Consider the following 16,293-nt stretch of genomic DNA (forward strand, 5'->3'; position numbering starts at 1 on the left):
AACTTTGGAACTCCCTCCCAAGAGAAACCAGGCTGGCTTTGTCCTTGTTGTCCTTGCGCTGGCAGCCAAAGACCTTCTTGTTCCAACAGTTCCTGGCTGTTTTTAATGAAAGGGTTGGTGCTGTGGTGTCTTTATTGTAATTATTGGTGTGGTTTTAATAGATTGTTTATATGTATATATATTTTTTTTAATTCTATCAACGTTTAATTGTTTTTTTAATTATTGGTTTTTCTATGTTTTTAGCAGTTCTTAATTTTGAGCTGCCTCGAGTCCTGTCAGGGAAAAAGGCAGGGTATATATAAATATATAATGTAATGTAATGTAATGATAATAACTTTTAAAAGGCTTCCACCATGAACAGTTGCATGAACCCCTCAGAAGCACACACACACACACACACACACCCCCGGAAGTGTGGCTAGCTGCTTCCTTCTTGTTGGAGTGACTTCAGAGTTTTTGCATTTGTTTTAATTCATCTTTTATTATATTTTAAAATGCATAAAAAGAAAAGTGAAAAAATATTGCCGCTGTCAAAACATTATACACTTCAATGAAACAAACTGACACAACCTAAGATTGTTGTGGGATAAAGTAACTGAAAGAAAGAGAGGAGAAAAAAAACGATAAATAAAACAAAATTGGGTAATTATTTTAAAGAATAAATCAAAAACTCTTCAGTGTATACCATATCCAAAACATACCCATCGGAAAGGTTAGTTTGCTATTCATTTCTCTCAGAATGGATGATTTGAAAATAAAATACAAAGTTTCTACATGAAAATTCAAACTTTTTTTTTTTTTTTGCTATTTTAGATACATTGTGTGAAAAGGAAAGGATAATCTATGTCAACCAAACTTTACTGTATGCCTGTAATGGGGATTGTCCATGCTCTTCAATATTAGTAAATATTATAAAATCAGACCACACCACAGTAAAGTTATCTTTCTTAGTTTGACCTCATACAATCCTCAGCTGTACCAGCACTGCTGTACCACTTAAGGCCAATTTGAGGCCAATTTGACAGCGTAGCGCTGGAAAGAACTTTCAATACCTAACGATGACAATCCTTGCAGCTCGTAACCTATGCCCAATATAAACTCCTTAGTGTGTAGTTCTTCACAACAGCTGGCTTTACAGAAATATTATACAGGAGAGTGGCTTCAGAGCTGATGCAGTGTTGTCACCTAGCAACTGCCCTCAACTCTTAAAGGGGGGCCCATTTCCCTCTCTGAGAATCCATGCCCCACCCATAGTAGTTCATAGAGACCAAGAATTGTAGAGTTAGGAGGGACTCCAAGGGCTATCTAGTCCAACCCCCTGCAAGCAGGAATCTTTTGCCCAACGTGGAGCTCACACTCACAAGATTAAGAGTCTCATTCTCTGCTGACTGGGCTATCCTAATCGTATCCCTCGTGTCCAGTTGTTGTGCGGTTTCTTTGTTTCTTCCGGACCTTGGCTTTGAGAGGTCAAGTGATTTTGTGATTTCTCTGTCTTCCCCCACTTCGCCTCCCCGCCCCCCACCCTCAGGCTCCTTGAGGCCCAGCTCCAGGATCAGAGGAGAGAGCATGAAGAGGAAGTAGAAACTCTGAAGGAGCAAATGGGGACCTTGAGGGAAGAGATGGAGAAACAGCAGGAGGTCTTCTTCCAGACGCTGCAGCTGTCGCCAGAAGCCCAAGTGGAGTTCGGAATCCAGCAAGAAATCATGCGGCTGACCAGCGAAAACCTGGTAGGCTTGGACGGGCAGAATCCTTGGCTCTTCCTGCTGTGGATTGCTGCAATCGTGCTATGGGAGAAAAAGACCCTGTCTCAGAGACAGGGGAGAGGAAAGAGTTGCCTGCACAACTCTGTCTTTGGAGCTGCCCTCTCTTGTAATGTCTCCTTTCAGTTACGTTCCAGGGCAGGGCTCAATAAGATGAGCCATGCTGGATCAGACCAAAGGCCCATTGAATCTGGTATCCTGTTCTCACAGTGGCCAGTCTGATGTCAGTGGGAAACCTGCAGGAAATGCATGGGTGCAACAGCCCGCCCTCCGTCTCGTACTGTCTGGGGAGATGGTTGTGTGTAGTAGCCCAGTAGGTGAGACCTTTCATTTCCACTATACAGATGCAAACCATTTTGTGTGCAGAGGAGAAGACTTCCCACATAGGGCAGCTTACAAATCATGTTGTATTCAAAACAGTAACTAAGCAACTGCCAAATGTCTGAATCCGTAGCAGGGCTGCAAAGGATTGATATTCTACCCAGCGTTGGGCAATACGGACCATCAACCCTAAGGCAGCTCCTTATAATTTATAGATACATTGCAGATGTTTCAGGAAGATGTTGGGGATAACTAAGTTGTGTGGCAGCCCAGTCCACACCATGGTCAATATTGGGTGTAGAGTACAGTGGTACCTTGGGTTAAGTACTTAATTCATTCCGGAGGTCTGTACTTAACCTGAAACTGTTCTTAACCTGAAGCACCACTTTAGCCAATGGGGCCTCCTGCTGCCACTGCGCCGCCGCTGCATGATTTCTGTTCTTATCCTGAAGCAAAGTTCTTAAGCCGAGGTAATATTTCTGGGTTAGCGGAGTCTGTAACCTGAAGCGTATGTAACCCGAGGTACCACTGTATGTCCCCGATGAGGCGTCTTGAGAGGGAGAGATTTCCATAGCAGGAGAGAGAAACATAGGTGCTGTGTTAAAGCACTGGTCCATGCAGCCTATCACATAGATAGGCAATGTGGTGCCCTCTTGATATTGTGAGACTCCCATCAGCCCCTGCCAGCATAGCCAGTGGTCAGGAAGGATGGAAGTCGTGGTTCAACAACAGTAAAAGTTGTCTGACAATGGAACCCTAGGGAGGCTGTGCACTCTCCTTCCTCGGAGATTTCTATGCAGAGGTTGGATGGCCATCTGTCATGGATGCTTTACTCGAGATTCCTGCATTGTAGGGGGTTGGACTAGATGACCCTCAGGGTCCCTTCCAACTCTATGATTCTATGAACATTTGGAGAGCATCACATTGGCTACTCCTGGCCTAGCATTACCTGCTCCTTACTGGCAGCAGCTTTCCAGAACTTCAGGCATAATGTGTTTCCCATCACCTGATCCTTTTAACCGGAGACGCCATAGATTGGGCCTGGGACTTCTGAATGCAGAGCATATGCTCTTATCACTGAGCTATGGCTTTATACCTGGAGATATTATGGTCTGTAGAGTAGGGGGCCCTCTAGCGCGAAAGAATGTAGAGAGCTTATGGGGATCAGTTTGCCTTCTGCTTTTGCTCCACAGTGGCATCTTATTAGGAAAACTTTTATCACTTCCAAGCAGATGTGTCAGAATCATTTAAATGTGAACGTCAAGAACTGTGGTAAAAAGCACTGAGGTGGCAAATTGTAAATTATTACGTACCGTGTTTTGCTTCCACTGGAAGTCGGGAATCAGTGACCTTGGCTTGTTTCTTTGGCTAGCAGAGGGCAACAAAGACTGACTGATTGACAAGCAATAATTGGTAGGAGGAAGCCTTGTCAGATAAACCACTAATTCCCTGATTGTTCTTAATGTAATTATTTATGTTGGGAGCAAGGTTTTGTGGCATGCCATGGAGAGACCTGCTTATTGCTTAACCCGTTGGCAGAAGCTCCAGCAATCGAGGGCTGTCAAACAAATACTTGCCATTTTCTTGCCGGGATTGTTTTTCTTTGCACGCACAGCTTTAATTACCATATTTTTCGCTCTATAACACGCACCTGACCATAACACGCACATCGTTTTTAGAGGAGGAAAACAAAGGGAAAAACATTCTGAATGAAACAGTGGATGTATCATTTTTGGGCTTCATGCTGTGGCCACAGACATGTGATCTGATGGTGAATTTGGGGTGACCCAATGCAAAAATCCTGAGAATTCCTGTGGATCCATGCTTTGTAACCACGTTTTTGCACCATTGCAGCCCCAGGCAACAGTGGGTGCGTGATTTTTTTGGTGCAGGCTGTAGCCATGGACATGCTATGTGATTTGATGGTGAATTTGGGGTGACCCAATGCAAAGATCCTGAGAATTCCTGTGGATCCATGCTTTGTAACCACGTTTTTGCACCATTGCAGCCCCAAGCAACAGTGGGTGCGTGATTTGGGGGGGCAGGCTGTAGCCATGGACATGCTATGTGATCTGATGGTGAATTTGGGGTGACCCAATGCAAAGGTCCTGAGGATCCATGTGGATCCATGCTTTTTAACCACGTTTTTGCACCATTGCAGCCCCAGGCAACAGTGGGTGTGTGATTTTGGGGGGGCAGGCTGTAGCCATGGACATGCTATGTGATCTGATGGTGAATTTGGGGTGACCCAATGCAAAGATCCTGAGGATCCATGTGGATCCATGCTTTTTAACCACGTTTTTGCACCATTGCAGTCCCAGGCAACAGTGGGTGCGTGATTTGGGGGGGGGGCAGGCTGTAGCCATGGACATGCTATGTGATCTGATGGTGAATTTGGGGTGACCCAATGCAAAGATCCTGAGGATCCATGTGGATCTATGCTTTGTAACCACATTTTAAGTGGGGAGCGAAGGAAAAACAAAGAAGGGACATGAGAGGGGTGTGCAGAGAAGCAGCTGGCTAAGAATGCAGGAGAGGGATTTAACGGAGGGAGGAAAGAAAGGCAAAAGTTTCCCCCCACCCAAGCCAGCCATCTCTCTCTCTCTCTCTCTCTCTCTCTCCCTCTCTCCCTCCCTCCCTCTCTCTCTCCCTCCCTCCCCCCCTCTCTCTCCCTCTCCCCCAGCAGTACCAGAGCACAGAGACGACACTTTCCCCTCTTCTTGCCTGGAGGGGAGGAATGCAGGAGAGGGATTTAACGGGAGGGAGGAAAGAAAGGCAAAAGTTTCCCCCCACCCAAGCCAGCCATCTCTCTCTCTCTCTCTCCCCCTCTCTCTCTCCCTCCCTCTCTCTCTCTCTCTCCCTCCCCCCTCTTTCTCCCTCTCCCCCAGCAGTACTGGAGCACAGAGACGACACTTTCCCCTCTGCTTGCCTGGAGGGGAGGGGCTTTCCCTGCTCTTTGTTCCGTTTGAGCAAACACAGCAACGAAACAGAGGAGGGTGGACAGTAAGACCCTGAGGCAGAATGGAGGAAAGCAGCCGCTTCCTCTTTTCAAGTTTCCCTTCTAGGAGACCCGCGATTTGATTTTTGCCTGCTTTTTCGGCTCCAGGGACCACACATTCGCTCTATAACACGCATAGACATTTCCCCTTCCTTTTTAGGAGAAAAAATCTGCGTGTTATAGAGGGAAAAATACGGTAGTATTTATAAAGCGTCTCTAAACTCCAGGCACTGTGCGAAAACTACAAACATGTGGCTAGCCTTGCATAGATTTCCTACACAGCTGAGGATCAAACTATATGTCACATTAAAGTAAAGGGACCCCTGACCATTAGGTCCAGTTGTGACCAACTCTGGGGTTGCTGCGCTCATCTCGCTTTATTGGCTGAGGGAGCCGGCGTACAGCTTCCGGGTCATGTGGCCAGCATAACTAAGCCGCTTCCGGCGAACCAGAGCAGCGCACGGAAACGCTGTTTACCTTCCCGCCGGAGCGGTACCTATTTATCTACTTTCAAACTGCTAGGTTGGCAGGAGCAGGGGCATGGAAATGTTTCATACAAATTGACAGTCTGTGAGCAGGGAACTGATCTAGATCACGAATCTAGCATGGGGGTGGAGGGGCTTTGCCACCACAGTCTGAGTCAGTATTGGTGGGAACATGCCTTAAATTGGTATTAGGATAAAAAATTATCCATTGAAGTGAATGGGAGACACACACCCCTCCCCACTGCCGGTATAGAAGGCCTTATCTGGTTTGGGAATACAGCAGGGGACAAACGGTTAAAGCACTCCTAACCCTGACACTAGGGTCCTGTTCCAGATTTGAGAATCACGTGGGCAATTTGTGTGTGCGTATGTGTGTTTAAAAATCCTAAACCCTGCACTTGAAGAAACCACTATGTATCTAATGTAATGAGAAGACAATGCAGCCTTCTTTCCCCCTTCCCTCTACTTGCAACCCAAACATGCAAGGAAGGCTTTACTGCTTCAAACTGCTGATGGTATAATCTGGGGGGTTTTGTGTGTGTGTGTGTGTTTAACTGCTGAACCACACTGTCTCCATCTTCTACACAGAATCAAGCTTTTGATAACATTACAGCGAGATCAGGCAGGCAGTCGAGCAGCAAGGAAAGAGAGCACACGATAACTGGCTCCTTAAAATAATTCAGCCTCACCCTGAACAACTTGACAAATTACTCACTTTACTATTATATGAAAAGCTCACAACGCATGATTGATTGGTCTGGTGCAGACTGAAATGGACCCTGAAAGAGAAATCAATGTACAGCTTTAAAAAGCTGCTGGTGTGTTTAGGGTCTCTTTAAAAAAAAAAAAAATGTTAGACAACTTCTTTCTGGCTGAAGGAGGCATCAAATTCCTTAGACCTTTCTGCTGATTTTATTTGTTGTATCTGTGTGCCTCGTCCTTCATTCTAGATACTCAGTTCAGCTTAGAAATCGGGCTTCTCCCATTTAATCCTCACTATAAGCCCCGTGAGGTAGTTTGGGCTGAGAGCATGTGATTTGTCTCCAAGACCATCCAGTGAACGTGGTGTCTGAGCAGGGATTTGAAGCCTGTTTCCTCTGGTCCAACTGTCCAAAATACCACACTGGCTCTCCCTAGCAGTTTTTATTCATGGGCATGCACCAGCAATTTACCCCATGAAGATTGTGACCTTGTTCACACACTGCTTTTAGACCATAGTTGAGCTGTGGCTTCAAGGCGAATGTGCAGTGTGCACTGATGCACATTGCTAAAACTGGAGGTGTTTTGCTTTTCCCCTGGTCCTATTTCTGGGAGCTAAACCATCGTCTGGCTTGGCATTATGTCCAAACCCAGGCTTGTTATTTCCAAACCAAACTGTGAGTGGTCAGGAAGGTTTGTTTTGGGCTTACTGCTCATGCTTTCTCTGGACAAAACAAACCCAGGTTCAGGTGTGACACTCATGCCACAGCTCATGGCTTGTTTCCTAGAAGCAGCGGGGAAGAGCAAGCCACCAATGGTTTTTTAGCAGTATGCACCAGCAGGCTGCAAGTTCTAGGCTCTGTGGGTTAGACCACAGCGCCACCTGCATCCCATCAGAGGGTCGACGGTTTGAATCCCCACGACAGGGTGAGCTCCCGTTCCCTGCTCCTGCCAACCTAGCAGTTTGAAAGCACGTCAAAGTGCAAGTAGATAAATAGTACTGCTTTGGCGGGGAGGTAAACGGCGTTTCCATGCACTGCTGTGGTTCGCCAGAAGCGGCTTTTTAAAAAAAAAAATACATTTTATTAATTTTTAACATAAATATATAATTTTGATCCAAATTTTCACAAATTCCATACTTTTGGACTTCCTTCAACTTCTCTGACAATCATCCATATTTAACTCTTGCTTACGCATTTCTTCTGTTCTCTATTGCCATAAGTCCCCCCTCCAATCATCCATTTGCATTTAACAATATACCTCATTTTTTACAGTGCTTCTTTAAACCCCACTAGCGTTGTTTGTACTTCACATGTACTTTTCAGATATTCCACAAATTTCCCCCAGTCCTCGATGAACTGTTGGTCTCGAAGATATCTAACTTTCTCTGTTAACTTGTCCAGTTCTGCATAGTCTGTTAATTTCATCCTCCATTCCTCTTTCGTCGGCTTAGTCATGCTGGCCACATACCCGGAAGCTGTACGCCGGCTCCCTTGGCCAGTAAAGCGAGATGAGCGCCGCAACCCGAGAGTCGGCCACAACTGGAACTAATGGCCAGAGGTCCCTTTACCTTTTACCAGCAGGCTGTATGTTCAGTTAAACCACAGCTTAGTTTGACTGTGGTATAAACTTTAACTGAGGGAGCGCCCCATATGGAAATCCTTGAACCAGTGAGCTTTTTAGCTCCACCCCTTCCTATCATGTAATTTCCTGCCATGTGAACAGGGAAACTGACAAGCAGGAAACCACAAACCATGAATTACCCATAGGAAAACCTCAAAAAGCACAATGGGAACCATCTCCTGATTGGTCATCAAGCCTTCAGTGCTGCTTTCTGCAAGGTTCCTATCTGCTGTACGTCTCGTACTTGCTCCACACCTGATGTGTGGACCTGCATCAGGTCAAATTAGGCCCACAAATTTGGCCAGGGGTTCCCTACCCCTGTGAATGAGGCCAATCTGAATGTGGAAAGGACACAGAACAGCATTATGGACAGGGTGTGCCAAAGTAAAACCAGGATTCCTTGCATACTCATTAGTGGAATTGTTAGTGCTTCTAATTTCCAGTCATTTTCATGCCTCCCATAAATTTAAGCTGTAAGCCCTGGGAAAGGGCATACAACCGGAACGCCCTGTAGGTAGAGAGAAACGCCAAACCCTTGGAGGTAAATGCAACACTGGGGGGGGGGGTGTTTCTAGCTATGACAGGCCCTTTTATTACATTTAGCATGTTTTCCGATTACCTGTTCAAAGTGGGAACGCCCTTGCTGGGGACTGTTTTAATGCAAATCAGTAAAGGGAGTGTCACGAACCATTTGCTGGTTTTGTGTTTGCACGGCTGAAGCAGAGCGTTTGGCAGCAGCGCACGCAGACTTGTGCTCTGTTAGCCAAGTGAAGCAGTTTAACTTGATTGCAGATGTCATTCCTGTCTTTCAGGATCTCAAAGAGCTGCTAGAAAAACTAAAGAAGAATGAAAGCAAGCTGAAAAAGCAGCTCAAGATTTACATGAAGAAAGTCCAAGATTATGAAGGTAGGTCTGGTTTGAGAATGTTCCTGCTGTAGATGAGAAGTCAACAGAACTCTGTTGTGTTCCGTTCCCCATAACAGAGACTTTGGTGCAACTGAGCGGCTTGTGCATCTTTAAACCAACAGAAAGCCAGAAACTATGAGGCTGCAGCAGCTGATATGATTTTAAGGTGTAAATCAGGATATTGATTGGAAGACCAAGGAGAGTTATGCAGGAAGGAACGGTCAGGAACCTTAAGAGCCAAAGTTGTTGCTATTCATTTGGTAGGTAGTTCAGGGTAGATGTTGTCAGGATACAAGGGTATATAGGTGCCATAAGTCATCTCATCCCCATTATAACATCCTGCAGTCTTCATAGACTGGGGTGCTCAATTCTTGCCTATAAAAAGGGACAGGAGCTGGACTGCTTTAAAAAACAGTTCTCATGGTGCCTCCCTGTGGCCCTTTTCGGTCCTGCCTTCCTTTGGCTTTTGGTATTTTTAGTACCGAGGAAGCACTCCACCTCCTGGTGCCTCCTGGATAAATTGCACCTATTAAGGGAACCCTGTATATTTACAGCAGCAGTTGAAATGCCTCAGCAAGAAAGGAGCATGGAAAGAAGACATCTGTGCAGCCCTGTAATTCTTTTTATCTTGGTGGCTTGACAGATCGATTAGCTACGCCAGGCTTTGATCCGAAGGACTGGTTTTGGAAAGCTGGTCATTAGATGAAATTAAGGCTAATGAATAGGGGATTCTGTATCGTGGCAGCTGGAGCAGATGGTTCTTGTCACTGTAATTTACATGCATCAAAGTGGCACTTGCCGCATTATTTGAATTGTGCCTTAATATCCATTTTCCTAATAAATACCACGGCTGCGCCCCTCACCAGGGTGCCACAGTGGTTATCCTCTATGGTAAGCCACTTTAAACAGTAATAACATGCAAAAAGCATCAGTACGGTCACCATCTCCCTGTACGGTTAAAGAGCAGAGCTACTCTTTTTCCTGTGAACACAGCAGTTTTGTCTAATGGCTACAGCCGAGTTGTCCACTAGGGACCAATCCAGGAAGTCAGGACTTAATGATGAGCACTTTGGACCAGGTTTGAGAGTGGAAGGTGGGCTGCACATACGATTCAGTTGTTGTGGCCAGATAGTCTCTCTCACATTTCACAGAACGGTTATTTATTTATTAAATTTGTATGCAGCCCTTCATCCATAGATCTTGGCATGGTTCACAACATCAAAACACAGTACAGCAACACAATGCACATGATAAAAACAGGAACAAAACAACAACAAAGCAATACAGAGGGCAGCTTGCCATATCTTACTACACTGAGCACCAGTGTGGCGCTGTGATAAGAGAGTGTTGGGATGGAACGTGGGACACCAGGCCTCAAATCCCTGCTCAGACGTGAAACTCGCTAGGTGACCTTGGGCAAGTCATAGTCTCTCAGCCTAACCCACCTCACAGGATTGCTGTGAGGATAAAATGGCGGGGGGGGGGGAACCATGCGCACTGCCTTGAGCTCCTTGGAGAAAAAATGGGATATATTTGTAACAGTAAATCAGATTTAAAAAAATAAATACATGATAGCATCCAAATAAATAAGTGTCTGGGATCTGTAGCCATTGGCAGTTACCTGCAAATTAGCAGTGAGCTTCTCGGTCCATTGATGGACTTGATGGTGATGCAACTTTTTGTGATTATGAGTGATCACAAGATCCATTTTTATCAGCAGGTGCGTATACTTAGAAGCAATTCCCACTTGGTTCAGAGCTGCTTGCTCCTGCATAAGTGTGATTACGAAAGTCCCTGGAGAGGTTTATTTTGTTCATGTAGGTAGGGAAGGAATGGACAAGAAAGGAGAGGATATAACGACGACAGGGCATGCAACTCTTGGCACCTGTAAAGCTTGTGATTCTTTCTCACACACAGTAGATTGGGGAAAGTAAGCCTGGGCTGAAGCTATACCAGACCTTAGAAGAAGGCTCATCTCATTGAATGCTTCTGCATATTAAAATACTTACCTGGGCATAGAAAACAAGGGAGATGAGGCATGCGCTAGCCTTCTGTGTGCAAGTAAGGCTTTCATATGGAGAGACATTAAATCATTGGAGCCATGTGCCCCACCCATAGTCTGATGAGAGATGACACAGACACAGCCTCACTTTATCGGCTTTTTGTGAGAACTTAAGCACAGACATGGGACGCGGGTGGCGCTGTGGGTTAAACCACAGAGCCTAGGACTTGCCGTTCAGAAGGTCGGCTGTTCGAATCCCCGCGACGGGGTGAGCTCCCGTTGCTCGGTCCCTGCTCCTGCCAACCTAGCAGTTCGAAAGCACGTCAAAGTGCAAGAAGATAAATAGGTACCACTCCGGAAGGAAGGTAAACAGCGTTTCCGTGCACTGATCTGGTTCACCAGAAGTGGCTTAGTCATGCTGGCCACATGACCCGGAAGCTGTCTGCGGACAAACGCCGGCTCCCTTGGCCAATAAAGCGAGATGAGCGCCACAACCCCAGAGTCGGTCACGACTGGACCTAATGCTCAGGGGTCCCTTTACCTTTAAGCACAGACATCTGTCCAAGTTCAGTTAGCTTTGGTGCCTTTCCAACACTGAGCCCCAGTTAAAGTGGGCAGTGGAATTCATGCCAAGGGAGGTGAGAAGGAAGTGTGCAATTCTGTGGCCCACTCCTGATCTTCTAATCACAGGTAAGAAATCTCCCTGCAGCAGTCCTCTCTCAGAGACCGCTGGCTTGAAATGGACCAAACCAAACCAAACGACGCTAGCTGCTTTTCAAGGCTGCTGTTTTAAGCCTGCCTGTAAGGTATCTGCGCAGCATTGATCATTTAGCAGTTTACTTTGATTCAGCGTCAGCTCATCTGTTTTCTCTTTGCAGCTGATCAAGTTGTCGAACAGACGGAAAAGCGGCGGCATGAACTCAACAGACAGGTCACTGTCCAAAGGAAGGAGAAAGATTTCCAAGGAATGCTGGAGTATTGCAAAGAAGATGAGCCGCTACTTGTGAAAAATCTCATTACAGGTAATGCTATTGGCTTTGCTTGTTATTAAACCTCAGAGATTCCCCAGTAGGAAGGCGAGTAACAGCAAGCACACTTCCCTGAAAGATGGCCGTCAGCATCTACTGAAGTTGCCCTGTAATGGGCAGCTGCAGGGAAAGGACATTTGAACTGAAACAATAGAAACAGGTGTAGTAGGGGTGAACCCCATTTCCAGCCAAGCCATGGGACCAAGTTTATTGAAGTAGGCTGTTGCTGAAGGAAAAAGGGGGGGGGGGGAGAGACTCTTTTCCACCCGGTAATTCAAGCACTAAGGTGCACTTTCTGTTTTGTGTGGTGGTCCCAGGAAGTCCGACCGTGTAAAGTACTTCTTCACACAGCGCACAATTAATTTGTGGAGTTCACTATCCAAGGGCCATCAAAAAGGGTGTGATCAATCCACTACAGATAGGTCTGTCCATGGCTGTTAGCTGTAGAGCCTGGATGGAATATCTCAGCATTACAGGAAAGGAGGACTGCCTTCCGAGCTTCCTGGAAGCGTCTTGTTGGCCAGGATGATGGACTGGATAAATCTTTAACCTGATCCAGAAGACTTGGCTATTCTATAGTGTGCACCTGAGAACACTTAACACTTCCCAGAATACTCTGCAACATGCCAGGGTTTCACAGCAGAAGCACAAAAATTTGACAGCAAGAAAATTATACGGCGTTCCCTGGGAAGCAAGACTGAGTGTCTGATGCTGCAGAATTGCCAGACCTAAGCAGGTGCAAAAATGATCAGGATCTACTGGAAACCCCGTGTAGAAATCAGCTATCATTCTGGTTTTTAAAAGGATTTAAAATAGCTTGTAAAGTATTTTAATCATCAGATATAAAGTATTTAAATTGTCAGATTTAAATCCCTCTTACACACTGAGGTTTTTTTTTTCTGCAATGCCCACTTAACTGTATTAATGTGGGCCCATTTCTTCACGATGTGATATACTTCATTTAGCTAATGCATGCATAACTGGGTTTTTTTAAAAAAAGAGAGAGGGAGGGAGTGTTTTTTGTATAAATTTTATATTATAGGGGAGGAATCTGATAATTAAGTAATTCTGTGATTTGGTCATCATTCAGATGGTGTGCATAATATATAACTATGCTGTTAAGAAGTCAGGTAGTCTGAAAGGTTTTCTCTCCTGCTCATAGATCTGAAGCCCCAGATGGTCTCTGCCACGGTGCCCTGTCTTCCTGCCTACATCCTTTACATGTGTATCAGGCATGCAGATTATAGTAACGATGACCATAAAGTGCACTCCTTGCTTACCTCTACCATCAATGGCATTAAAAAAGTATTAAAGGTAAAAACAAAGCAAAACCCTAACACCTAACTTCAGGGTTTTTCTAATGGGAACAAATTGCCTGGGGTTTTATTGTTTGTTTGTTTGTTTGTTTGGCTTTGTTCTGATATTATTAGCAAGAAGTGTGACAAGGTTAAACATACAACTGGATGGTTGGCAGTAGAAGTTTCTAGGGTAAGAATATGCCTGCCCCTCCATCCAGAACTCAAGAAACTTTCTCCATAAACACTGGAGCCTTTAAAGCCATAAGGTTTACCCAGAGAGCCTCTTAGGCAGGCTTCCTCAACCTGGCCCTCCAGATGTTTTGAGACTACAATTCCCATCATCCCTGACCACTGGTCCTGCTAGCTAGGGATCATGGGAGTTGTAGGCCAAAAACATCTGGAGGGCCAAAGTTGAGGAAGCCTGCTCTTAGGCATTTGCAAGAGCATCAGTAGATGTGTCAAGAACTTCACATTCGTTCTCTTTCTCATGGCCTTTGCTTCAGAGCTCACAATTTCTAGACCTTACTCTTCCCACCAGGCCTGGTGTCAGCATCTGCCAAGGCCCCAGCATCCTAGCAGGACATAAAAGCATTGAAGTCCGCCTTGTCCCACCCATGCCAGGCAGCTGAGTCCGTGAGCAGCCATGTTAATTTCCTGCTCTGCTGTGATTCTATCATCCGACTCCCTGGGGAAAGTACAGCTAGGAGCCCCCTAGCTGCCTTCAGCTAGGAACCACTGCCAGATAAGTCGGATAGCGTCTGCCAAAGGGCACTTTCCCCAGCACCCACCTTAAGCTTGGAACCAATCCTGGTACCAGAGAATTTATGCTGCAGACTGAGCAACCAAAAGTCTGCATGAGAGATACCCATGAAGGGAAAGTGCCAGGCTTTGTTGCAAGCAAGATGTAACTGATTGAACCAGATTTCTTTCAAGGAGGTAATGAAGAAGTCTCATGGGCTCAAGGGGTGGCTATTTGTCTGCCCCATTCTTAGTGCTTCTCCTGCTACAGCATCACTACCTCCCTAATGGTTCGATGCAAGCATGTTTGGAAATAGCAGAATTAAGCATTCCTGCTGCAGATATCTAGATCACCTGCCTATAATGGACATGTGACTAGAAGGATATTGTGACTCCAGGAATTAATCAGGGGGTTTTAAGCAAAACTAACCCATAAAAGCCTCAGCGCCTAGGGCTTGCCGATCGAAAGGTCAGCGGTTCGAATCCCCGCGGCGGGGTGCGCTCCCGCTGCTCGGTCCCAGCGCCTGCCAACCTAGCAGTTCGAAAGCACCCCCGGGTGCAAGTAGATAAATAGGGACCGCTTACTAGCGGGAAGGTAAACGGTGTTTCCGTGTGCGGCTCTGGCTCGCCAGAGCAGCGATGTCACGCTGGCCACGTGACCCGGAAGTGTCTCCGGACAGCACTGGCCCCCGGCCTCTTGAGTGAGATGGGCGCACAACCCTAGAGTCTGTCAAGACTGGCCCGTACGGGCAGGGGTACCTTTACCTTTTTAACCCATAAAAGCAGAGGTTTCAAATAGGGTTTTCATCATATTTGTTTTTGGTTCTTCGCAGAAACATCACGACGACTTTGAGATGACGTCATTTTGGCTGGCTAACACCTGCCGCCTTCTACATTGCCTGAAGCAATACAGTGGGGATACGGTGAGATAAGTGGTTGTGGGAAATGTCGCCATGATGGATGTGCACACAGTCTGTCATCTGTAACTTCTCTACTGAAATAAGCACTGCTGCTCCCATTCAATTCAATGGGAACTTGCCGTTGAAGGCTAATGCTGAATTGTTTTCAATATCTTTGCAGTATCTTAAATCAGAACAAATGGGATTTGCAAGAAAAATGTGCAGTGTTCGAGTACAGGATATTACATCTTTTCTCACCCACCACCCTGATTTTCTGTTCTCTTGCTCCACCTGTGGACGTATTCTGTTCTCACTGAGCATGCTCAGTCTTTGTTGACTATGTGTGGTTTTGTTTTGTTTTTGGGGTTTCCTCTCCTTTAGGGGTTTATCTAAAGATTGTGCAAATTTGGATTTCCTCCAAGTCTGTTGATACCTCTATTTAGGGACAGTGCCATTTTGCTACACAAGGTTCCACACTCGTAGAATCTGTCCCCTATTAGCATAAAGTTTTTCACCCTCCTATGGATCAGCCCTGGAAGCTACAGCTGCTTATTCCCTTGAGTTTGACTTCAGTAGATCTAGAATAACAACAAAAATGCCCTTAGATCGTTTCCAAAAGCAGGATGGGTGGGTGGACTTAGCCAAAATGCTTTTTCCCTATTTGCCTATTTTCATTTAAGTATATCAACATGAAAATATGCCAGTGTGTGTGCTGTGCATCATGCATCCTGCCCAGCAGGAGGATCCTGGTATCTCTCCTCATTCCAGAACACAATGTACAGGAGCGGGTGGCGCTGTGGTCTAAACCACCAAGCCTCTTGGGCTTGCCGATCAGAAAGTCAGTGGTTCGAATCTGTGTGACGGGGTGAGCTCCCGTTGCTCTGTCCCAGTTCCTGCCAACCTAGCAGTTCGAAAGCACGCCAGTGCAAGTAGATAAATAGGTACCTCTGCACTTTGAAGGTAAATGGTGTTTCCATGTGCTCTGGCTTCCATCACGGTGTTCCATTGCGCCAGAAGTGGTTTAGTCATGCTGGCCGCATGACCCGGAAAGCTGTTCCATGGACAAATGCTGGCTCCTTCAGCCTGAAAGCGAGATGAGCGCCACAACCCCATAGTCGCCTTTGACTGGACTTACCCCTCCAGGTGTCCTTTACCTTTACCTTCATCCCAGAACATGCTGCCCATTGCAGGTATCAAATTCATACCTGCACCAAGCAGCTAATGAAATGCTCAAGACCTGGTAGTCACTTGAACTTCTCCAGTGAGAGAGACCCTCTCCTGCCATAGATCAAGGGCTCCATAGATCAAGCAGTAAGGCAGAACACTCCCATCTACACAGTTTCTGCTTAGACGTCATCGGGAACTCGGTTTGCCTGTCACAAACCTGCAAATGGGCAGTGGGCACCAATGACCCCGAGATCTGGCCAAAAAGCCCAAGCCTTTCTCAGGGTCGTGTTTGGAAGAAAGAGTCTGCTTTGGTTTACGTCAGCAAACCAGTCGTGGCTAAATGTCTCCCTTTTGTTGCTCTCCCTTTTT

General features: G+C 46.1%; 1 protein-coding gene and 1 long non-coding RNA gene across 4 annotated transcripts in view; one reads left to right on the top strand and one right to left on the bottom strand.

Annotated features, from left to right (window-relative positions):
• The window catches only part of MYO5B (myosin VB), a 320,955-nt gene that overhangs the window by 295,051 nt on the left and 9,611 nt on the right, over positions 1-16,293 (top strand). For all 3 annotated transcript variants that reach the window (XM_079994667.1, XM_079994668.1, XM_079994669.1), the window contains 5 exons: positions 1,529-1,727; positions 8,699-8,792; positions 11,673-11,816; positions 12,985-13,136; positions 14,692-14,781. In XM_079994667.1, the coding sequence (XP_079850793.1) occupies positions 1,529-1,727; positions 8,699-8,792; positions 11,673-11,816; positions 12,985-13,136; positions 14,692-14,781 (679 nt within the window). The remainder of the gene's footprint in view (positions 1-1,528; positions 1,728-8,698; positions 8,793-11,672; positions 11,817-12,984; positions 13,137-14,691; positions 14,782-16,293) is intronic.
• On the bottom strand, positions 1,736-4,885 carry LOC307226422. Its single transcript, XR_013843402.1, has 3 exons — positions 4,452-4,885; positions 4,142-4,281; positions 1,736-3,974 (listed from the first exon to the last, which is right to left on the bottom strand). It is a non-coding gene; the product is annotated as an uncharacterized lncRNA (long non-coding RNA).

This window comes from Podarcis cretensis, assembly GCF_951804945.1.
Source record: "Podarcis cretensis genome assembly, chromosome: 11".
NCBI lineage: Eukaryota > Metazoa > Chordata > Lepidosauria > Squamata > Lacertidae > Podarcis > Podarcis cretensis.